The 23087-nt window shown below is 48.5% G+C and overlaps 3 protein-coding genes across 6 annotated transcripts in view; all 3 read right to left on the reverse strand.

Annotated features, from left to right (window-relative positions):
• Positions 1-2186: 2186 nt before the first annotated feature.
• Positions 2187-6942, reverse strand: SF3B4 (splicing factor 3b subunit 4). Of its 2 annotated transcripts, none has more exons than XM_043576114.1 (6): positions 6827-6942; positions 6225-6353; positions 5226-5768; positions 4708-4896; positions 2834-3007; positions 2187-2623 (listed from the first exon to the last, which is right to left on the reverse strand). In XM_043576114.1, the coding sequence occupies exons 1-6, from the start codon at positions 6858-6860 to the stop codon at positions 2436-2438; spliced, it is 1257 nt and encodes a 418-aa protein (XP_043432049.1). In that variant the 5' UTR covers positions 6861-6942; the 3' UTR covers positions 2187-2435. The 2 variants fall into 2 exon arrangements, with proteins under 2 accessions (XP_043432049.1, XP_043432048.1); XM_043576113.1 differs by having other exon boundaries at positions 4690-4896.
• A 995-nt stretch (positions 6943-7937) lies between these two features.
• On the reverse strand, positions 7938-16481 carry MTMR11 (myotubularin related protein 11). 3 transcript variants are annotated; one of them, XM_043576111.1, is made up of 18 exons: positions 15470-16474; positions 15019-15109; positions 14480-14601; positions 14196-14256; positions 13896-14038; positions 13354-13432; positions 13087-13222; positions 12750-12837; positions 12506-12594; positions 12296-12420; positions 11838-11904; positions 11522-11592; positions 10805-10971; positions 10333-10506; positions 9899-10081; positions 9107-9400; positions 8458-8642; positions 7938-8186 (listed from the first exon to the last, which is right to left on the reverse strand). In XM_043576111.1, exons 1-17 carry the CDS (start codon positions 15533-15535, stop codon positions 8496-8498), a joined length of 2103 nt encoding a protein of 700 aa, XP_043432046.1. In that variant the 5' UTR covers positions 15536-16474; the 3' UTR covers positions 7938-8186; positions 8458-8495. The 3 variants fall into 3 exon arrangements, with proteins under 3 accessions (XP_043432046.1, XP_043432047.1, XP_043432045.1); XM_043576112.1 differs by having other exon boundaries at positions 7938-8638; positions 15470-16481; XM_043576110.1 differs by having other exon boundaries at positions 7938-8642.
• Positions 16482-18184: 1703 nt separating this feature from the next.
• OTUD7B (OTU deubiquitinase 7B) overlaps positions 18185-23087 on the reverse strand; it is a 55220-nt gene continuing 50317 nt past the window's right edge. Inside the window, exon 12 of the mRNA XM_043576109.1 lies at positions 18185-23048. Within this exon, the coding sequence (XP_043432044.1) occupies positions 21840-23048 (1209 nt within the window). The 3' untranslated portion in view covers positions 18185-21839. The remainder of the gene's footprint in view (positions 23049-23087) is intronic.

Here is a 23087-nt window from a genome sequence, read left to right on the forward strand (position 1 = left end):
TTCATTGTGTGAAATGATCACGTGGAATCTTCCCCAAGTTTTGACAAATGCCCACTAGGTGATCCCACTTGCCTGTGCCACAATTCACCTGAAAGTCAACATATGCCAAACCTAATTTACCATTTCCATCCCAACTCCCGGGAAATTCTTCCTGCTGCATACTCTCATCCTGATTCCACTCTCCCTTCCTCCACTATATCCAATCTAACACCTCACCCTATTCTTTTGCCTTCTAGAATACCTCCCCAGTGCATCCCCTCCTCTCCATCGGGCTTCTATCACAGCCCTCGAGGACTGCATCTCTCCCTAAATTACTGCTGAATGCCCTGCTTGGCTCCTTGCCCGGTCTTCTCCCTCAGATCTTTTCCCCCCAATACTACAGTTCTAAAATGCAAATCACTCCCTTGCTCAAATCCTCCCTGTGGCTTTCCTTCATGGATAGCAGCTTCCCAGCCAGTGTGCCCTGCCAGTGGTGCTCGGATGGCAATTCTCTCAGCACTCCGGGCCGCTAAGCAGATCCCAGGACGGCTAGAATTCCTGAGCCAATAGCTTCCAGCCCGAAGCAGCCTCCTCCCTTTGCCTCAGTGTGCTGTTTCGAATGGTTCTGGGCCACACTAGAAAGGGCAGAGAAGCCCTATCAACAGGAGCTCCCCAGCTAGCTCCAATGCCATGCAGCTCTAGTGGATCACTTGTAGTGCTGTTGACCAATCTCGGCTTCTGCTCGGGAGCATCCAGTCTACCAGGAGGGAGCTTCCCCTTCTTCGCCCGGGAAACATCTACCCTTCCTTTGACATTACATCCAAACTTATCACTCTTTTTTCTGGAAGCTTTCTCGGATTTTTCATGCCGGGATACCTTTCCTCACGCTCCCAGAATATTTTGTGTCGTAATAATGGCACGTGTCAGCCCACTGCCTTGCTAACACCAGAACAGAAGCGCTCTGCACATCTCTGTATCATTCAGCTGCCACTGGCAGGTCTTATAGGTACCACATCACGTAAGAATGGTGCAAGAGAGGGGTGTCTGGGTGGCTCAGTCAAACATCCGACTTCGGCTCAGGTCATGATCTCACAGTTTGTCGGTTTGAGCCTCACATCGGGCTCTGTGCTGATAGCTCAGAGCCTGGAGCCTGCTTCGGATTCTGTGTCTCCCTCTCTCTCTGCCCCTCCCCAGCTCACACTCTGTCATCTCTCCCTCTCTCAAAAATAAATAAACATTAAAAAAAATTTTTTTTAAGAATGGTGCAAGAGAACGAGAGGGCCGGGTGCACCGTTTCTTGCCTAGACATCAGCAAAGTCCATGGTCATATAGACCAGAAAGAGAACTTTAGGAAAGTGGTGACGTAAGAGGATTAAATACAGCAAAGAACAGAAAAGGGGCCATTGGATTTGGTCTAATTACTCAAAGTCTCTGAAGACAGATTTCCATGGGATGGAAGTCAGGTGTGGAAGGACTGAGGAGGAAAAAAATAGGAGTAAGATCCAAATTCCTCATTCATGATGTCTGAAGGGAAAGCATGGAAGAAATGTAGGTTTACCAAGTTCCAACGGTCCCAATTTCAACAGTTTTGCAATTATGTAAGACATTTATGTACATAGTGTTGAAGTAAACCAAGTTTAACATAGTATGCTCAGAGAAATCTAGCTCCCCTCCCCATCCCAGTGTATGAATTTCCTTTTTGGTTTATCTGGTTTTTTTAATGTAAATAAATGCGTATGTTAGATGAGGGAGCATAGGACGTTCCGCATAGGACGTTCCGTTCTGCTTGTTACTTTCTTCCCTTAATGTATCCTGGAGGTCTCTCTAAAACAGTAGGTAGTCTTCTCTCTCCTTTTTACCGCTGCTGTGTAGATTTACCAAGTTATTCAACCAGTCCCTGACCAACAGAGGAGAGCGGTTTCCAACCTACTACCATTACAAGCAGGACTGCAGTGGATGGCTTTGTGCATGTTCCTTCCTGTTTTTGCCAGCATTATCTCCAGGAACTTCACCTCTGTTCTCGCTTCATATTCACAAAAACCCTATGTCACGGGTACTTAGGGTTTCCAGCTTATAAGCTAAATGTAAGCCTTAAAACATAGAATAAGCATGCTCCCTCCTACCTTACCATTCTTTTCCCAATATACTGATGTCTATTCTTAGAGAAAACAAAGAAGTTATTTTGCCGAGGAAAAGAGCACAAAGAATAAACAAGGAGTTTAATTTTATTTTCTCTGTGCATTTGCAAAACACTTAGGACCAACATAAAAAAAAAAAAAAACCAAACAAACAAAAAAAAAAACACCTCCTGTGAAAAGAATTACACTTAAAAAAAAAAAAAAAAAAGGCCTGAGAGGGATTAGTGCCTCAGCCCTAAGGAGCTACAGCAACTTGGATTGGTCCAAGGATTTGAAAAAATATTGGGAAGATAGAACAGGAGGCAAGAGAATGAGAAATTACTGAGGAAGAGGGCCTCGAAGTGGGCCACGAGGGGGAACTGGAGGCCGGGGGGTGGGTCTGGGTGGAGGCAGGGGGCCCCGCTGGTAGCCGTAGGGTGGGGGTCGTGGAGGCCCAGTGTACCCGTGAGGAGGCATCAGTGGAGGAGGTCCACGCATCCCATGTGGAGGCATAGGACCTGGGTGACCTGCAGACAAAAAAAGAAAAGTTGACTGACTTCAGCAACAGTTGGGAAACAGGTACTAGTTGATGTTGGGAGAATGTACAGAGAAGACTGGCAGGGACACCACGAGCAGAAATGTAAATAAAAGAAAGGGCAGGGGACAGGAGCGTGACAAAAGAAGCTGCAAGAATATGACATTTGAGGATGGGGGGGGGGTGGCTGGATCCTACTCACCCATGGGAGATCCAAACGGAGGCCCTCGAGGGGGCATGCCCATTGGAGGAGGTCCAGGATGAGGCATTCCAGGGGGTGGTCGGGGTGGCGGCTGCCCCCCAGAGCCTGGGGGCCCGGCATGGGGGTGTCCTAAGCCGTGAGGGCCATGGTGGGCCAGCTGCATCTGAGACATCCCTATGAGAAAAAAACAGACACAAAGAGAAAGGAGACAAAAGGCATACAAAAAGCAAAGAAAAAGAGAACAAAATAGAGAAAGATATGATGTCAGGAAAAGAAGAGTATGGAAAATAGGGCTGGTACAAAGTGCCCTTATCCTCAACCCCATTCCAAGGTTACAAACAAATCAACTACCAACCCACCCACCTTGCTCCTTCCACGACTTTCACAGTATCACGGTGCTGCAGAAGTATGTAACGAACAGAGTGACGACAGGATTTGGGAAGGTAGCAGAGACACTGTCTGAGCAAAGATCTAATTCTAAAGAGTAAGTAAGAATTTTTCAAGTGGACAACAAAGTAGACTAGAGCATCCCAGGCAGGACATCAGCATGCGCCAATCACAGAGCCATCAAACAGCACAGTATGTTTGGGGAAAACCAGTAACTCAGAGAAATGCAGAGCAGCAGCATGTAGTCATGGGAGTAATGAACAGGCACCAGATCACGAAAAGCCTAGAATGCCACGGTGATAAGTTTGAGTTTCACTCTGTAGATAAAAAGGAGCAACAGAATTTTGAGCAAGGGTATGTGAGCATCTGTGTTTTAGAATTACTCTATGCAAGTGGATCAAAGATAGAGAAACTGGAGGCAAAGCATGAGAAAATTACTACAGTAAATCAGGTGTGAAATAATCAGTACAAGAGGGCCTGAACTAGGGCACTGGCAGTGGGGCCAATGCCAGAGATATTAATAAGACTTGGTATCTAGAGTGGGGTGACAGGAAATGGTTTAAAATGGCTCTCAGATTTCTCAATTAAGCATTTGAAAACAAAGAATACTAGAGGAAGAACAGGTTTGAAGACAGGGGTAGAAAAGTGGAGAGGTCCATCACACAGCAAGATTAAGGGTCACAGACCAGAGACACTTATCTAGGAGGCATCAGTGTACAAGTAATGGAGCCATGTGGAGAAGAGAACCGAATATAAAAACCTAGCTACGTGGGGAGAAAAAGAAGCCTATTAAGGTGACTGAGACTGAGGAGTCAGAGACAGATGAAAAATCCAATAAAACCAAGAGACAAGATTTTCAAACAGGACAACATGCCCAATTTCAAGTATACCAAAGGGCAAACCAGATAAAGAATGGAAGCATCCCCTAGATTTGGCAATTAGGTCACTGCTTTAGGGTAGAAATCAGAGAAGAAAAGTGAAGTTAAAGGGAAGGGCGCCTGGGTGGCTCAGTCAGTTAAGCATCCGACTTGCACCCAGGTCATGATCTCACTGTTTGTGAGTTTGAGCCCCACGTCGGGCTCTGTGCTGACAGCTTGGAGCCTGGAGCCTGCTTCAGATTCTGTGTCTCCCTCTCTCTCTCTCGGCCCCTCCCCGCTTGTACTCTGTCTCTCTCTCTCTCTCTCTCAAAAATAAATAAAACGTTAAAAAAAATTTTTTTTTAAGTGAAAGGAAAAAAAAAATCAAGTACAGTTATACTCTCTGGAAAAACTTACATCAGAAAAAGGAAACAGGATGATAGTTGTTAAAGTGAACAGAGAACAGTATTTTGTGTTTTATATGAAAAACTGAAGAAAAGTTGAGCTCTGGGGCTATTATTATCACTGTTGAGGGACAAGGACAGGAGCAGAAGTGGCAGTAAAGCTCCTCTGCCAAGGCCATCCCTCCCTTTCCCAGCAAAGAATACCCACCTGGATGGGGCATCCCACCTGGTGGGAATGGGTGAGGATGTGAGTGTCCATGTCCAGGATGTCCAGCCCCTGGGGTTCCCGCTGATGGTGGGCCATGTCCTCCAGCCCCAGGAGGCATAGGCGGCGGGGGCATGGCTGGGGGTATCCCGGGTGGAAGGGCTCCAGGAGGCGGCACTGGGGGTGGGAAGGACCCAGGAGGAGGCATGCCTATAGAGGAAATGGAAGAAAAGTTAATGACAGGGAGAAGAGAATGTCTGTAGAGCCTGTTCCATCTGGCCTCTTCAGGCAGGAAAAGCTGTTTCCCCTCCTCCCAGCTCTTCAAAGTCAGAAGCAATACTAGACAAGTCTGAACAACAACTTCAACCTCCTGGAGAAACTCAACAGCCTTCTTCCCCACCACGACTATCACCCCTCAATCCCTCTTTCTTCACCTACTGACTCCACATCCCCCTTCATCAGGTCCTTTATCCTTCCTCCTGCTCCACCACCACCATACCCCAAACACAAGACAAAAGTATTTTGAATAAAAGCATTACCTGGTGGAGGAAGCCCAGACCCCAGTGATGACACCACAGGATTGGGGGCAGAAGGAGGAGGAGGTGCGTCTGCAAACAGCTGATGAGGGCGGTCGGCCTGGGAGAGGGGGTTCTGGGCTGCCAGAAGTCTTTCAGCTGCAGAGCCATGGCGCTCGCCCTTGGAGTCCTTCTTGAAGGCATAGGACACAGTGATAGGGCGGTTACAGAGATACTGCCCATTCATGGCCTCGATAGCTGCATCCGAAGCATCAAATGAAGCAAAATTAATAAAGGCATAACCTTTGGAGTTGCCTGTGTCAGGGTCCCGCATAATTTTGGGGGTTTGTAAGATGACCCCAAAGGCGCTGAAAGTATCATAAAGCAGCTTCTCATCAATCTCTGGGTCCAGGTTGCCAATGAAAATGTTGGCCCCCACATCCAGGTTCTTGTTGTGAGCTGAAGCTTTGTTCACCCGTATTGGTTTCCCATAGAGTTTGATCATGTTCATGATCTTAATGGCATAGTCAGCATCTTCCTCACTCAAGAATTCCACAAAGCCATAGCCTGGGAAGTAAAAGAGCGGAAATTAACAACTTAAGTGATTCAAAATGGGGTATAACTCATTCACCTTCCAAACCACAAGAAATAACGACTTTGTTTCCATTGGGAATGGTTCCAGAAACAAGCTGTGGGCTACGCTTAAAAGAATCTGCAGGGGCTCCTGGTGGCTCAGTCGGTTAAGCATCCAACTCTTGATTTTGGCTTAGGTCATGATCTCAGGTTCATGAGTTTAAGCCCCACACTGGGCTCTGTGCTGACAGTGTGGAGCCTGCTTAGGACTCTCCTTCTCTTTCTGCCCCTCCCCTGTTCATGCTGGCTCGCACTCTCTATCTCTCAAAATGAAAAAAAAAGAATCTGCGGAGAATTCATTCCAAAACATCTATAAATAAATACTGCTGGAGCCCTCCACCAGCAGTTTGTCCCCTCAATACATAAACGCACCTCTTGTCATGTACTCACCTTGGTGCTGACCTGTGACTCTATCCTTTGGCATGTGGGTGTTGACTACTGGCCCTGCCTGGAGAAATAGCTCCCACAGCAGTGGTTCGCTAACCTTCTCGTCCAGGCCTCCCACGTAGACAGTGGCATCTAGAGGATGGAAGCAGGTTAGGCCAAGTATGAAAGAATGACAGGAAGGAGATAACAGGCGGAGGAATTGGGAGTGGAGATGGAGTATAGGATCAAAAAGAAAAGAAGAAAATTCGGTTAAACTCTTACACTTCCCTTTCCAGGAACTAAAAAGCCTTCCGAAAGCTAAAGGTTCTGCTACAAATTCTCTTGGTGAATTGTTTTGTTTTTGGTTTGGCTTTTGTTTTTTGTGGGGTTTTTTTTGTTTTTTGGGTTTTTTTTTTTGAATGGGAAGGGAGAAGGGATTGGGCACAGACAGCACCACCCCTACAGGCCTCAGCCTACACTCGGCCACCCTCCCTCCGGCAGGCACGGGGGCCGGTCTCGCGCCCTCCAGGGGGGTTCGATCTCCTGCCCAGGCGAAAACACTGCTGGCCCTAGTCGATGCCTGCCAGCCCCCGTGGGCCTATTCCGGGTTCATCCCCTCCAATCACCCTGGTTCCGCTCGGAGATCGGCCCGGCCGCCATGGCGAAAGAGCTCCCGCCGTCTCCAGGCAGCGGTCCCGCCTTCTGAACTCTACTTCCACTTCCGGGGCGAACGCGGACGTGAAGGCAGTGGGCAGGGCCGCGGCGGGGGAGGAGCCGGAAGCGGCCGCGGCCATCTTAGGAACGGCGGAGACTTCCCGCGATTCGGTGGGCCGCCTCCCATCAATGGCCCTGCGAGGAAGTGCTCATGCGGGCGGTGAAAGCGAGGGAGGCGGGATGCAAATGCTCAGACCCTCTTAAGGCAGTACTGGACGCTAAAGGATCACACTGCTCCCAAAAATGGAAATTCAAAAGCTGAAAGAACAAAACTTTACTTTTTTATATTTTGTTGCCAAACGATCCTTCTTTGTTCCCCAGAGGAGGGTGTCCTGAGGACCCCTACCCCCACCCCAGGGATTCTGCTGCTTTAAGAGGCGGAGGCAGCTCCCACCCCGGCCCACAACCCGCGGACAGCGGACAGCGGTGGCCTCAGCCCCAGCCTGGGCTTGAGGTGTTTGGTTTTCCTTCATGGGAAAGAAGCGGAACGTCTAACTCACCTAGTCCTATTGCGTGTGGGTGGGGGTGAGGGCTCCTGACGGGAACCTGGGGCTCCGAAATGGAGAGTGGCCAAAGCTGAGGAGTAGTTGACATTGAAGCCCAGAGGCCTCAGTTTCTACCTTCAGAACACCCTGGGCCCGGCAACAACGTCTTGGTGTGCTTTTGGCCCGTCTGCTCCTTCCCGTCTGGGAACCCTTCTCCCAATTGCATGTGCACTTCACCTGCCCTATCCCCTTACTTCCTTAAGGACAATATGATGGGTACCATCCTTTCCCGGTTCGCACCCACCCCTTTCCTACCTAGGGTCTTTTTAATGTTTATTTGTTTTTAAAGAGAGGGAGACCGAGAATCCCAAGCAGGCTCTGTGCTGTCAGCCCAGAGCCAGCTGTGGACCTCACACTCAAGAGCCAGGAGCTCATGACTTGAGCACAACCAAGAGTCACATGCTTTATTGACTAGGGAGCCACACAGTCACCCCTTACCTAGGATCTTTTATTCAGACACAAGAGATAATGTCAGCAATGTGTATAAATACTGTGCTTTAATGAACTCCTTAAATAGAAATGTCAGTGTATAAAATACACAATTGGAAGAGACAGTGCATCTCCCATACCCACTGCGTGCCCATAGAAAACCAAAGGGAAGAAATAAATTGGAGTTAAGGAAGCAGCAAGAGGAGGTGAGAATGAGGTCTGTAGGCCATCGTGTTAAGACTGATGGACAGCATCTCTCACAATTTAACAGCTGGATATCCAAAGGGATAAAATTGCCCTGGAAAAAAGGTAATCATGTTCTAGAATGCTTTTGTTTCTTAATTCCTCAAACCACAAGAAACCTATCTTGAACCAAACAGGACAGGGCAAGAGTTGGAGAAGGTTAGCACCACACACTTGCAACAGAAAGGTCAGTGAGCTTGTTGAGTGCTGGAGTGTCAAAAGCTGAGACAGCAAGACCAGATAAGAAGAATCAGAAGGTTAGAACCCTCCCTCACTCTGGACCACCCTTTGCCATGCCCATAAAACAGACAGTAATTAAGGGGCACCTGGGTCGCTCAGTCGGTTAAAAAAAAAGACAGTAATTTCAGCGGGATTGGGAGAGAATGGTATTTGGGTCTCTTTTCTTGGAATGATCCTCAGGAGATATTCTTGGTGTCCATTTCCTTAAAAGCTCCTGAAGATGGGATAGCTCATCCTGGAGGCCAGAGATTGTGGGAGCTGAGAGGCCTTTCTGGGGAGGGGGTAAAGAGAGGCAGAGAGAAATATTATTGTAGCTCTAGCTCCCTGTTTCTGAGATCTCTGTCCACTACTGGCATCATTTTTTTTTTTTAAGTATAATTAACTACAACATCCTATTAGTTTCAGGTGCATATTCTAGCGATTTGGTATTTTTATACATTACCAAGTGATCCCCATGACAAGTCTAGTTACCATCACCGCTGGCATCTTTAATTCTCTCTTCCCCCTCCAGCTATGCCTTAGGTTCTACTTGATCTGAGCAACAACCATCTGCATCCCCACCACATACACACTCCCAAACCTATCCACTTGGAGTCCAATAGGAATGGTACTTCACTTCTCGATCTCCCCAGGCCCTTGCTTTTCCACTCCTAGAAACATTTACTTTCTCCTGAAACATCTGGTTTAGTAGTCAAGCCCATTCTCCCACTCCCAATCCCTGTCTTCCCTCCTCACCTGGACCTCAGGCCTTCCCCTCAAGTAGCAGCGTCTCCACAGCCTGATCTGGGGTCCCAGATATCCAGGCAGCAGCAACCCCGGGGGTAAAGGGCAAGCCCCCCAATGTGAGGGGAGCCCCCACTCCTGATCAGCCAGGCTTTCAGAGGAGATAGCTGCTCGAGGGAGCCAACGAGAAGAGACTGCCAGCAGGGAAGGATTGTCCCGCCAAGGACAGAGCTGATTGAGGGGAGTCAGGGCCCCTCTGGAGAAGAGCCACACAGAACTGGGGGGTCCAGGAACCATGAAGCTTGGCTAAAAGGAAAAGAGAAATCAACTGGCAACCTAGAAACTAGATGACCCCACTTTCCCCAAAATGGGTCAGGAAGGAATGTCTAACTGCCACCTACTCACACTGCATTAGTGATTGAACTACAGGCCTCCCCCTGAGAACTCTATCTTCTCTCCTCATTAGGCTTCAAACTTCAAACTAGGCCTCAGGTCTCATGAAAGTCAATTTTAGGGAAACTTGTAAAATGTGTGTAAGAGACAAAAACTAATAAAGATGAGGACAAGAAGGCTGCCCTCTGTGCTATTCTAGGATTTCTGCCTAATCAGGAATGTGAGGGTGTCAGGAACCCTGGCACTGTCATGAAGAGCAAAACGTGTGACAGCTACAGAGGAAGTGTGGGGCAGCTTTCCCTGGGGAACTCAGACATGAGTTCATGGGAACTGTGTCTTTCTACTTCTCCTTGTCTAATAGGATGAGCCTGTGAGAAAGGCAAAGGAATTTAGGAAGTGTAGACATCTCACCTGCTGTCTGGGAAGCCAGGAATCTGGGCAGTGTTCTGGGTCATAGCCAGGATTATGGAATTGTAGTATCTGTTCACTGTTGTAGCGTAAATCCCAGTCCCAGACAGATAGCTGCGAGTTAACAGAATTCCCAGCAGGGGGTTGGCAGTACCCTGGGTTATAGATTTGTGTATAGGAGTTGAACTGGACAGAGAAAACAAGAAAAAGGATGGTAAAACAAACAAAATAATCCTTTTCCCAAGTCTGTATAGAAATCATGAAACGCTCACCTCTTCCTCTGGGAATCAGATGTAGGGTGAAAGTCCAGTTGTGAGAATGGGCACCAACCTCCCCCTTTCCCATCCACAGACCTCACTTTTCATAAATTAAGACTAAACTTCAGAGGGTACTTCTCAAGGAAAAGAAAAGACAAATCAAAACTGGAACTCACTGACCTGTCCACCCTGTTTTCCACGCTCCCAGGGAGTATCTCTCAGGAATGTGAGGGTGTCAGGAACCCTGGCACTGTCATGAAGAGCAAGAAGGAAAAATTCTGAGAATTCAAACTCAGCTGGAAACTGCTGGAGGAGCTGCCAGACACAATCAAGGAAGAGGAGAAACACTGGAGCCTGAGAAGGAGGAAATTAAGAGGTTAGGAGGGATTGTGGGCACCTAAAAGAGGAGGATGACAATGACGAGGGACGAGAGACACAGACAACAGGGCCACTAAGATCAGGGAATGGAAATCCGATTGAGGGTAGTAGGGAGTTGTGGTGCTTCATTCATCTAGGTCTCCCTTCAAGCTTAGCCTAATCTCAGGAACCTTCTAACCTGATTTCACCTCCAGTGGATTATACTCTATACTTTTCTCATCCCCTTACATCTTTGGTAATACCTCCTCCCACTACTCTCCCAAAATGATCTCACCTCTTCACTGGCTCCAGTTACCCCAAGTCGGGTCAGGAAGGGGTGTCCAGCTGCCACCCACTCTCGCTGCACTAGTGATTGGAAGCCAAGCAGTGTTCGGGCTTCAGGGACTGAAAGCAGCTGGACGAGTGAAGAGAGGAGGCCATTGAAATCACGATCACCGCGCTCTGGGTGATAAAGAGGGAGAAGGGACAAAGAAGTGGGGCCACGAAACTAGGGCAGAAGAAAATGAGGAAAGGAAACGTGGCAAGAAGAAGAGAGAGGTACAGAGGGTTAAAGTTTTGGTAGGTAGGATTGAGAGGGCAAATAGAAGAGAAAATAAAGACCTTGAATGATTCAGTCCATAGACTCCACCTGGATTGAAATACCCAGCTTCACGTGCAGGAGGTAGAATCACAAATCTCAAACCAGCTTCTCCATTGTTCTTCCCACCCCAACCCCGGTCACCATCCACTGATGGAAGCACGAGAACAGAAGGTGAATAACCCTACTGTTAGGGACCACAAACTGTAGCAGCACTAGAGCTAGTAGTAGTACTACTACTGTGAGGCACAGGTAGCACTGAGGAATGATTTAGGTAGGGCCCATGGGTAGTTCCTAGTAACAGGATAAGGTCCTAGCACTAGAAGAGGACAAGGAAAACTTCTAGGTCTCCCTCCCAGTTAGGTGAGTAAAGGAAAAAGGAAGGAATGGAGTAGGTTAACCCAAGAAACTCACCTTGTAGTACTACAGAGCGAACCCTGGATGTCACTAGGACTGAGATGTCACTGGCCTTTCGAAGACAAGACCTAGTGGGGCAGAGGAGAGAAAGGAGAGAAGAATGATAAGCCTGGAGGAAGGGAGTGATGGGTCATGGGATGGAATAGACGCAGACTCCAAAATTCCGCCCCTTCCTCCTTCTAAGGAGCAGCAAAAAAAAAGAGTCTTCTTGAAACCAAAGAGAAGAGTTAATGGAAGGCCATTTAGGAGTTCAAGTTAACAGAAGGTTGGGGAGGGTTGAATTATAAAACATAGCTGGAACATGAGACAGTACCTGACATAATCCAACCATCGTGTTCCTTCCAGGGCTGAGAGCCATTTCTCCTCAGCTGCAGATGAATCTGAGAGAGAGTAGAGGGGTCAGAAGGACAAAGAGATTGGGAGAACTCAGGATTCATGATTCAGGATCTGCTCCTGAGGCTACTAAAATGAATCATACATAGTTGTACAACCTTGTAAATGAAATAAAATTAACCAAACACTTAAGATGGGCGAAGGGTGGGTTTTATGGTATGTAAATTATATGTCAGCCAATAAAGCTGTTACAAAAAAGAGAGAGGATACTTTGAGGTCAGGAAGACAGGAAATCTGAGTCTGTGGGAGATGAGAGTGGAATAGAAAACGAAGGATTGGGCTGCAGGGTTGGTTACTCTTCTGTAACAGGCAAAAGGGTAAAAACCAGGTTAGGGTCAGCAGACCTGGGATGGAGGTAGGGCCCAGAGGTTATCTCACCAGGCAGGCAGAGGGCCCTCAGCCTCAAGTGGGCAAGTTGGACATCTGCAAGACTAGGCAGCTCATCCACGGTGTCCACCAGGACAACATCTGAATGCCCAGCCTGAAGCATCGACTCCACTGCTCTGGAAGGGAGGGAGTCACAACGTAAGGGAACGAATCTGCCCTGAACCTCCAACCCTTGATTCTACTCATCAAACCTTCCCTCACCTGATATCCTCCTTGTTAGGGTCGCTGGCTGTATAGAAGCCACCACAGCGGAGAAGATCACTGCCCCCAGGGTGATGCCAGGACAGACGCTTCAGATGGTGGGAGGTTAGGATCACCATGGGAGAAACTCCTAGCCCCACCCTGTCCTGCCCCCACACTGACCTCCCTCAACAATGATCCCCCCTGACCCCCCCTCCCCCATAATCATCTAATCCCAAACCATCACCCTGGTGCTTATACTGACCGGTCCACGGCCCTGATGGAAGTGGCCAAAGGCTCTCCTGACTTCACTGTCCAGGGTTCGCTTAGGGACCCAGAAGTAACGGGGGAGGCTGTGAAATTGAGAGTGTGTCACAGCTTAGCTCAGTGACCTCGTTATAATGCAACCTGTCATTATCAGGAAGTTTCTTAGGAGGGCATTATTCCCAGGAACCTCAAGTTTGGAGATCTAGGTGGTAAGGGGGAAAGCTTTGTGGATGTCCTTAGAGGCTGGAATTTGTGGGAAGTCCTAGCTTTAGAGGATCTAAGAATTGTGGGAAGATTGGGAGGGCAGCAGGGGTTGGGGTGGACTTGGGGATCACCTGGTGGCTATGTCGAACCTCTCATTGACGGTGCTGACCCTCCAGCCCCTGGCCCCCTGCTTTTTCCGCTCAGCCTCCCAGTCTTCTGATGTCTCCAAGAGGGGAACAGGTGGTTTTCTGGACCCTGAACTCTGGCCTAGGACAGGAGTGAGGCACAGAAAAAAAGGAAGAGGAACCAGAGAGAGTTTCTCAGCTCTTTTGTCTACAGCCAGCCTCTGCTCTCTCAGATTCTTTACCTTTTCCCTACCCTAAAGCACCCTCACTCACCAGCCTTGCTCAGGGGTATCCCTGCATACTGTTGAACTTGACTATTCTGAGCTCTGGCTTGGACAATGGCCATGGTCACCTGTGGAAGAAAGGACATCACAGCCTTCTGGCTCAGACTGAAGAAGTGTAGAGGATGAAGTGGGGCCCATGTGTTGTTCAACTGTCAAGGTAGAGACACAGGACAACAGCAAAGACAGTCGCTGAGGAAGGGAGCTTCCACAGGTCATGGGGCCTGGGTTCAGGAGAACACATCCAGAATCACGGAACCACAGAATGTGAATTCTGGGAAGAATCTCAGGAACAGTCTCATCCAGCCCTCCCTGTTTTTCAAAGGAAGAAACTTGCCCACTGTCACACTCCTGATAATTGGCAACCCCAGGGCTAGAATTCAGGCCCCTTACTCTTGTGCTTTTAGCCTCTCCTTGAGGAGAGAAGCAGACAGAATGATGAGAGGGGTTGTAAAAGATAGGGCAGTAGTGGGAATACCAGGGAAAGGATCCCCAAGGCTCTGAAGAGGAGTCTTTGGGTTGAAGGTCTCTTACCTGAAAGGCTTGAGGCTCTAGTCCTCCAGCCTCAAAAGCAACTCTGAGCAGCCGGAAGTCTCGGCCATGAATGAGAATCTCCTCAGGGATAAATTTAAGTGGGGACCCTGGACGGAGGAGCTGGACTCTGGACAGGCCACTCACTGAAGTCAAGAGTTAGAAAGCAGTGTAGCCATTGGTCAGAGTCCCTCTACAAGGAAGTCTTCCGGCCCATCCCACTCCATCCCTGTTGCCCTCGGAGAATTGAGAAAGGGTGAGCCCCCAGTGAGCCCCTTCACAAACACCCCACCACCCACTTACCAGCCTCTAATCGCCCAATGTTGACCAGGGCAAAATCATATTCGCTGCTCAGGGGAGTCTCCTAGAGGAAGCACACGACTGATGCCGAAGACACCTGAAATCTTGCTCATTGTCCTACCCTGGCAACCCCCAACCTCCCAAGAGATAATCCCAACTGACCATCCCTGATACATTCAAAAGACAGCCCTTAAGCATAATTCTCCCTGTCTCACTTGTCTAAATCCTTCTAGACCCCCCAGTCCATTTCTCACTAACTGTCCTTTCCATTGCCCTGTCCATCTCACCTGACTCCGCTGCCATCCACAGGGCTGGAAGGTGACCCTCAAGTTGGTGCAGATCAAAGTTCCAGGCAATTCAGGTTCCAGCCCCTTCCTCACCCCTGGGGCCCATGCTAGGATCTGCTCCCCTACAGGGGAAGAAGGAAAGCTAGGTTATGACTATTCCCAGTGTCGCCCACACTGGTATACACCGACTCTTCTGAGACAGGAGGATCCAAAGAGGGAAGATTAAGATCCTCCCCTAACCCCACTAGAAAGACAGCTTAGGAGGGGATCATTTGTATTCTTTTATACATAGTAGGCACTCAGATACTTATTGGATAACTAAATGAGAAAAAGAGTAACAGAGTCCAGAAAACAGGGACCATCAAGATCCATGTTCCCAGTCAGCTCTGGACAGGGAAGAGAGCCAGCCTGAGGCAGAAGCACTTTGAGTGGGTAGAAGAATACAGAGGTATCTTTGGTGAAGTTTGAAGCAAGATTTGAGTAGGATAGAATTTGGAAGAGTCTTTGCAGGTTGGAAGTATTGAAAGGGAAGCTACTACCTGGGAGGCATCCAGAGGCCACGTGACCGTCAAGCTGCCGACTCCTGGGCTCCAGCATCCCAGTCCTCTGGACACACTTTGGACCAGAGTGCTGCAAAGGGTGTAGGGTTAATCCCCAGGCCTCTCCAATTCTGGGACCTGGGATTACCTCAGCAGCCACCATTGGAGGCCTACACTCAGGCTCTCAGGGGAAACTGAGATCAGTGGCTGCCGGGGAGTTTAGGACCCAGTTGGCAGACAGTAAAGGGAGGGGCTGGTTAATGGGTAATGAGACGATGAACTTGAGACTGTGAAAAAGACAGACCAAGTTCCATCAACCGAAGTTGATATGGGACCACACCATCCTCCTCTAGATCTTTTTCCTACCCCTCTTTTATCTCCCAATCCTCCTCATTCACCCCCTCCTGCCCACGGTCCCCTTCCCTCCCAAGCCCAAGTTTCCTCTCCTTACCCCCATCTCTGGCTCCTCCTTCTGGGGGGCGATGTTGAAACTCTGGCCCCGGCCCCCCCACCACATTTCTCTGGCTCCATCCGGGGACAGAGCCGTGAAGGGTGGGAAACCTTTAGGATGCTCAAGCCCTTTGGGGAGAGGCTGAATCTTGTAGTTGAGAAGAGGTAGGTGAGGGAGAGGGGCAGGGGGACAGCACTAGGGTAAGGAGCGGTTGTGGTGCTTGGAGCTCGATTAGGGGTCTCTTGAAAGGTGTGTCCAACCCAGCCAGAGGAGGCTCCTCGGAAACTTCAGTCGACTCTGGAGAGGGCGGGAGAGATGCCCAGCCCCTTAAAGGGGAATACACACAATTTTGGAAAAGTGGAGAGAAAGTGGAGGAGCCTGGAAAAGGTGAGGAAAAACTGGGTGACTGGGGAAAAAAATGCCCAGATTCATTACCCCAGTCCCAGATCTTATGCTTTCTGTTCACGAGCATTGGAAACTATTTGAGGGGAGCAGTAATGCTGAATATTAACCTGGGATAATTTGGGCTTAATTTTTTTGTCTTCTTCAAGGGCGTGGAGAGGTGGGAGGAATGCAAAAGCAGTTCGGGCCTCTTTACTGCCTCACACCTGGCAAAAGTAGTAGGAAATCAGACCTCAGGGGAGTTTTGCCTGGGGGGGGTCCAAGAAATGAGGGAGTTGAGTTAAAGCATTTTGTATATTCTTCTCCAGAGAGCATTAAACATACCTCATGTGGAGGGTGCAGTGAGAATATTGGGGAGAGAACTTGAAATCTCTCCAGGATGCAGACACAAGTACAGGTGTGATTACATGCAAGTTCTGGGTTTGGGGCAGGCCCAAGGAAAAGATCTTACCCCCCCTCCCCCCCCCCCCCCCACACACCAGTGGGAAACCAGAGCCCATTCTAGGTACATGACCCCTCCCTGCAACCCAGACACCAGATCTCCAAATTAATGATTCATGTTTAGAACCTTGAAAGTTGAGGGCTGAAAACCTCTATCAGTTCAACATACCCCCCCCCCCCCACCTTACCCCCTGTAACTAGAGAAGCAGAGATGGGTGGGGAGGACCCTAGGAGGGAAATAAAGGAACTGCAGCTGATGGTGCCTGGGTCGGAAGCAAAAATCTGCATTTAGATGTGAAAAAGACAGGAAATGAAATACAAAGTAGGGGTTAATGAGCTGCTATTTTATTGATTTCGAGTCTGTACAGAGGTAGCAGTCCTTAGGTGGGGGCCCCAGTTTTCCAAAGTGACACTCAACTCTCCTCCCCTCAGCACACACACCCTTCCGGCCTCGGCTTTAAAAGTTCCCTGTCTTGGCTGCTACTATGGAAATAGTGAGGATATTATAAGACAGGAAGTTAATTTGGAACAAAGAGGCATACACCTGCTAGGAAGGTGGCCCAGAAGCCTTATTCTAGAAGTCCTAAAAGCTACCAAGCACCCCCAACCCCACCTACTTTCCATGCGCCTCAATCTCTTGGGGGAAAAAATCCTTCCCAAGGCCTCTTGCAGTAGGAAGAGCTGTGTAACCACAATTTTTAAATCCCATTATCCACTTTCCTTCTCCCCACCATCCTGCATTCAAGAGCCTCATTCTATTCTTTAATATTTTGAGGTATAGCAGCAGCAGAGGAATCCAGTGGGAAAATATCAAGGGAATGGGAGGAGGTGGAAGGCAGAAAAAAGTGGGTGACTTGGATCAGCGCAAGGAATGCAAAGGGGCGGCAGCTGAGGGCGAAGTCCTAGGAGGACCATCTCTCGGTACCCCACACACTAGTGGAGGTTTTAGTGGATGGAAGGAAGGATGTAGAAGCAAGGGGCTGTATCAGATTTTTCCATTTTCAGAATCCTGGTCTAGCTGCAGGTTTGTGCCAAGAGAGAAGGCTGCTGGGAGGGGCAGCTGGAGGAGGGAGGTGGAGCTGAGTGACTCACAAGATGAGTCACAGATCCAGTTATAAGCACAGAAAGAGGCCAAGGTCCTCCCCACCCCCCACCGCTCTGCACGTTACCCTCGGCCAGCGTCAGCCGGCTTCCGTTCCCCTTTTCCACCGCCCCTTACCCACGTAGCCAGGGAAGGGCGGTGGCTTGGAGAAAGTCTACGTGAGGGACTACGTCATAAGAAGTATTTCATTACTCAACTTAAGTACAGGGGCAAAACACCCTGCGATTTGCAGGCTGGGTATCCACAAAGTGAGAGGGACAAGAGTGCCTGGACAAGTCACTGAATCTGCAGTTGAAGGGCCTCGGGGGGAGAGGGGGAAGAAATTGGAAAAATCTGGGGTGCAGGTAGGTGATTCTGCAGGCCAGGAAGGGGCTTCTAATTGTCTTCTCACGTGAGTCTGGGGCACTGACTGCTTGGAGAAAGAAGAGGACACAAAGTCCAGAGTAACTGGTTTCCAAGGAACGCAGGGACAATCATCTTAGAATCTCTAATGGGAAAGATGAAATGGGACGAACCTTAGATGTGTGGTTGTTTAGAAAGGAGCAAGAATGGCAAAAGCTAGGTTCTCAGAGATCATTCAGAACCAGCTCCATTTTTCCTGCCTAGGTGTCACCTCCCAAGTGCATAATACGAAGTCATGGCTGATTTTTGTTTTATTGGTCTGTGAGCTTTAGTTTCTCTTAAGAAACTGAGCCAACAGGAGAGGGCTCTGTACAGCACCGAGTTTAACACCATCCCCACTCCATGAAGAGATTGAATCTTTAAAAAAATGTTTTTATATAATGTTTTTATTTTGTTGATAGAATCCTGTATGAGGGAAAAACTTTTGATTAAATTTTTTAACTCTCAACAAAATGAGCGCAGGTTAAGGTAGGAATCTGGAGGCCTATCCTATAGTATACTTGCTGCATCAGGGCTGGGGTGGAAAACGTAGGGTGGAGGGGTAGCGCTGTCTTCAAAGGGGAAAAATGACCCTAAGTATTTCCCTTCTCCAATAAAAACCTCAGTAGACACCCCCCGTGCCCTGGGTTAAAGGAACTAAGTGCACTTATTTAAGCCTGAGAGATACCATCCCTCAGCGAGGGTTACGGGATCTGCCTCCCCCTTCACCCACGTACCCTTCCTTAACCAAGGAATTCTTGCTCATTTTGGGCCAACGTCACGGACCCCTCTCCTCCCTTCTCCTGAGCACAGTAATTGCATGGGCCTACCTCTCCCCCACCCCCTCATCTTCCCAAAATACCACAAACCAACCAGAGTCTGTTTTCATTCCCCAGGCATTATTCCTTCACCCTCCATCCCACACAACCCCCTCAAAGAATAAAGCAAAAACAGTCTACTCATCCCTATAGAAAAACATCCATGGACTCAGGATCCCTCATCCTTAGAATGGAGAATTTTTTTTAATGCCTCAATAAATAGTTACCTTCCCAAATTAAACAAAAATAATTTATTTCTGAATAAAAAGCCATAGGGCCTAAATAAAGCCCTGTTTTACCATACTCACCCCTAGGCCACCCCCAGAATTTCCACGGTTTTTATTTGAAAAGAGGCCAAAAGGAATTGAGATTGGTTAGTTTATAAATCAAAACAAAAACAAACATGACACAAAGTTTCTGTTTTTGTTCATTTGTCCTCAGTTTTTAAAAACAAAAGTATTAACTAGAATCTAATAACAAATCAAACCCAAACACAGCAGTCCAGTGGAGAATCAAAACTTTCCTGGTTTTATTCTCTGGGAAAACCCCTGGTCTGTTTCCACTTTTATTGGTCCAGGCCAGAATCCTATGCGGTAGACGGCACCTATGGGAAAGCAGGGTGAGTGTGCAAGGTGTGAGCTGGAGCCACCTGTTGTTCGGGTGCCCTCAGGGGACAGTGTTTCACGAGGTGGTAGTCTCACCAGTGTTGTTCTAACCCCAGAGACGGAGTGAGGTGAGCAAGGCACTCACTTTGGGCACAGAATTTAAAGGGTGCCCCAAAACTCAATAAACCAACCTACTATCTTAGTGCAGTATTTTTTGAAAATCAAGACCAACGTAAAAAATCCACAGTATCAAATCCACTAAGTATCAAAATTTTAAAGATAGGATTCAACCTGCTCAATTCAGCTTATTTCCCTCACCCTAATCTCAGTCCCGTTGGATTCTGTCTTCAAGATTTTGGTGTTTTATTCATTATGGATATTTTTGCATTATTTTTGAAACACTGTTAAAACAGTATTCGTCTTAATTACTGAGTTTTTCAATACCCCTTACATTTTGTACCCAAGGGAAGCGCTCATCTCCTACTAGTCCCAGCCCTGCCCAGAAATATATACATCCCCTCCTTTAGAACCAATCTCCTTTGACCTCATTGCTTCTTTAAAACCATCCTATTTTCAAATAAAAGCCTAAGTATTAATAGCTATAGGAAATTATTAAATCAACAGACATCAGATTTAAAAAATAAGTGACCTTCAAGTTTGCTGAGGAGAGAGTAACCTTGCTAAATTGTGAGCAGTTCCAATGAAGAGGATGGTCTTGATGGGCTTTGTTACCAAGGGGTACGGTGGGATGACAACTTTCCTGATTGGGCAGAAGCAACATATGGCAATTACAGGTCTCCAACACACACATCCAGCCCTCGTCCGGTTTAGAGAGCAAATGTGGGGATTACAGTCCATGAGATGGGTTAGGAGTACATATCTCAAAAGAGAAATCCACGTACAGAAAAATAGCCCCAATTAACACTCTGGACACTTAAGTACACTTATTCCCCTTCTTCGTATGCACCCAGGAGTGTATACAATTGCATAGTTGATTTTTTTCCCCCAGAAAAAAAAGAAAGAAAAAGGAAAATTGGCCCAGGATAGGTTCTCCAGTTTAAAGCTCTTAGAAATGGTGCTGGCCAGAGTGAAGGCTGGCCAGATTTGTGCTTTGTGCAAAATGCAAAGGGGCTTCCCCTTCTGTGTCCATAGGCCCACTCCACCCCCTGGGGAAAAGGGTTGAGTCAGGGTAAGAGGGAAAACCCAAAGAACATATCAGCTCATTGGGAGGAATCTGTGATCTGTGGTTACAGTTCACTAAAATATATTTCTCTAACTACCTTTTTTATAAATTGCCCCTAACCCCTACCCCCGCGTTTTAACATCAATCCTATTATCAAAAATATGTCTTCTTACAAAGTATTTTTTTAATTATTTTAATAAACTAACCACAGATTAAGGTCAGCTATGGCTTAACAAAAGAAGCCGGGATGTTAAGTTCATTCTCCAAAAGTAGAGAGGAAGGAGAAAGAATCACTTAAATAGGAAAAAACAAAAACAAAAACAACCACTTTTTTAAAACGTTTTTGTTCACTGGGGTCTTTTTCTTTTCCTTAAAAACAAAAAAGTCAAAATAAGTTGCTTTCTACAGAAATGCAGCAGCAGAGGATGGTAGTGTTCTATTTAGGTTTTTGGTTTTGTTTAAAACAGTCTGGCCAGAGGTCTGTCCTGCTCCCACCCTTCCCGGGGTGCACTCAAACCTCACTGTGTGGTTATTGCTAAGTAGTTACAAAAGGATCACCTGTGCACCCCGCTGCCTGGAGAAGACTCAGCCCACACAGCTGCTCTTCTTGTCACTCCTCCCTTCCCCAGAGGGAACTTTTTTTATTTAAATAAAATTAAAGTCGTTTAAAAAAAAAAAATCACAATCTTAACTTAGCTGAGGCTCAGCCCTCAAAAAGGATGAGGAAAAGATAGAGGGCGATCAGCAAGACTGTTTAGAAGGAAATAAAACTCGAGAGGAAAAGGATTCCCCTTTTAAGTTCTTCCCTTTCCCATCTCAACAAACCAATTTCAACTAACCCCCTCCTAATAAGCACCTGTGAGCACACATTACTGCCTAGTCTTTCCAGATCCTTCAGGAGGAAGAATTTATCCAACCCTAATTCCTACCTTAATTCAAACCAATAGCAAATTTATCTAATTTCCCAGTTTCCCTCCACACTCCCAACTCCACCATCATGTGCTTTTTTCCAACCTACAAGGACTTTGGTCTGTTTTTTCTTTTATTGACTGAGAACCTCCTTTGCCTGCTCCCCCCCCCCCCACTTCTGCCCACCTCCCCACTCCCACACACTAAACCTTCCCCTCTTTCCCTTAGGTCCTGGGGTGTACCCAAGCAGTTATGAGACAGAATCAGCATCTCCCCGCCCCACCCCATACTTCCTCAGTCCCATCAAGATTGGCAAAGGACCAGTGGAGCCCTCCAGGCACCGTCTGGCCCTGCCCTGCTCTTGCCAGCCTGGCAGCTCTCGAGCGCGCACCCACTTCAAAGTTTCCAGCCAGGCTCCCACCAACGTTACTGCATTTGCCCCATTTGCATGGGGGCTGGGTCTTGATGAGCCAATTAGTGGAGCTTAACTCTCTTTGTTTAGCCCCCTTGCCCTCCAAGGTTCCCCCGCTCAGAACCTGTGCACCAGCAGCTCCCCACCGGGTTCCCGCTCCCTCCTCCTCAGTTCTTCCCTGTAACAGCAGGAGCAGAAGTTGTTTGTCTCCGGGTGTCCATAGAAGCTGCAGTTCGGTTGTTTGCATTTGGTCTGGGCTGGAGGAAACCCCCGGGGACCTCCAGCCCATCCATCTGGCTCAGGGGGCTCTCTGTAGCCGTTGCTATAGGAATCAGCCACGCGGAAGGGGAGTGGTAACAACGCACCCCTGTGACCGCCATCCTTGGAGTGACTGCCTGGCTCCAGAGAAGGGATGCAGTCCTGATGGGGGTAGGGTCGCCCTGGAGGGCACTGTCTGGGGAAGGTGGCATATGGTGGTAGGCCTCCCCCACAAGGACCCCCTGCCAGCTGCCGCCGGGGCTCCTGGCAGTGGACCCCAGCCCCTGTAGACCGAGGGACAGTAAAGCCCCCGGGGTAGCCAGCAGAGAATGCCATCGCCTTGGACTCTGCTGGAGGGGCAGTCAGCAACTCCTCCCCACCATCTGGCTCTGGCTTTTTGGCTGGAGGAGGCCCGCCGCCTAGCCCTCCATTCAGGAGCTTCCTCTCTGCTTCTTTCTGCTTCTGCTCTGCCAGGAATCGCTCTTCGGCATCAGAAAGGTAGCGCTGGATCATTTCCTCCTGATACTGATGACGGTGACCCATCTTCAGGGTTCCAACAAAAATAAACTTCCCCTCCCCTTGCATTGCAATCCTCATGATGCTCAGGCTTTGCATCACCTCCTGGCTATACTTGCTCCCTCCGTTACCGACAGACTCCGCCGTGGGCTTCTCAGACACAGGCCCGTCCCCAGCTGCCTCCTCCTTGCCCGCCTTCCAGCTCTTCAGGGAGTTCTTCTTCTTCTTCTCCAGTGTCTCAGTGCCGCTGCTTACCCCCGCCCCTGCTCCCATCCCTCCGGGCTTAGAACCCTTGCTGTGCATCAGGCCGCCCATGTTCTTCTTGAGCTTGCTGCCCAAGGTTTTGCCAAAGCTGCCCAGTTTGTTAGCCACGGAGTCTGCTCTCTTCTTGTCTTTCTCTCGACCTCGTTTTGCCTTCTCTTTCCGCTTGCTGCCCTCATTGCTCGTGGAACTGCTGCCAACGGACTCTTTGTCTGATTCCCCAGACTCAGGAGTGGACCGGGGCTCATCTCCAGCTGAGGCTGTGGGGGACTCAGGTTGGGCCAGAGGAGCCTGAGGGGAAATTAGAGCAGTGTTATGTTTGTCCCATTG

The sequence above is a fragment of the Prionailurus bengalensis genome, chromosome C1 (genome assembly GCF_016509475.1).
Source record: "Prionailurus bengalensis isolate Pbe53 chromosome C1, Fcat_Pben_1.1_paternal_pri, whole genome shotgun sequence".
Classification (NCBI taxonomy): domain Eukaryota; kingdom Metazoa; phylum Chordata; class Mammalia; order Carnivora; family Felidae; genus Prionailurus; species Prionailurus bengalensis.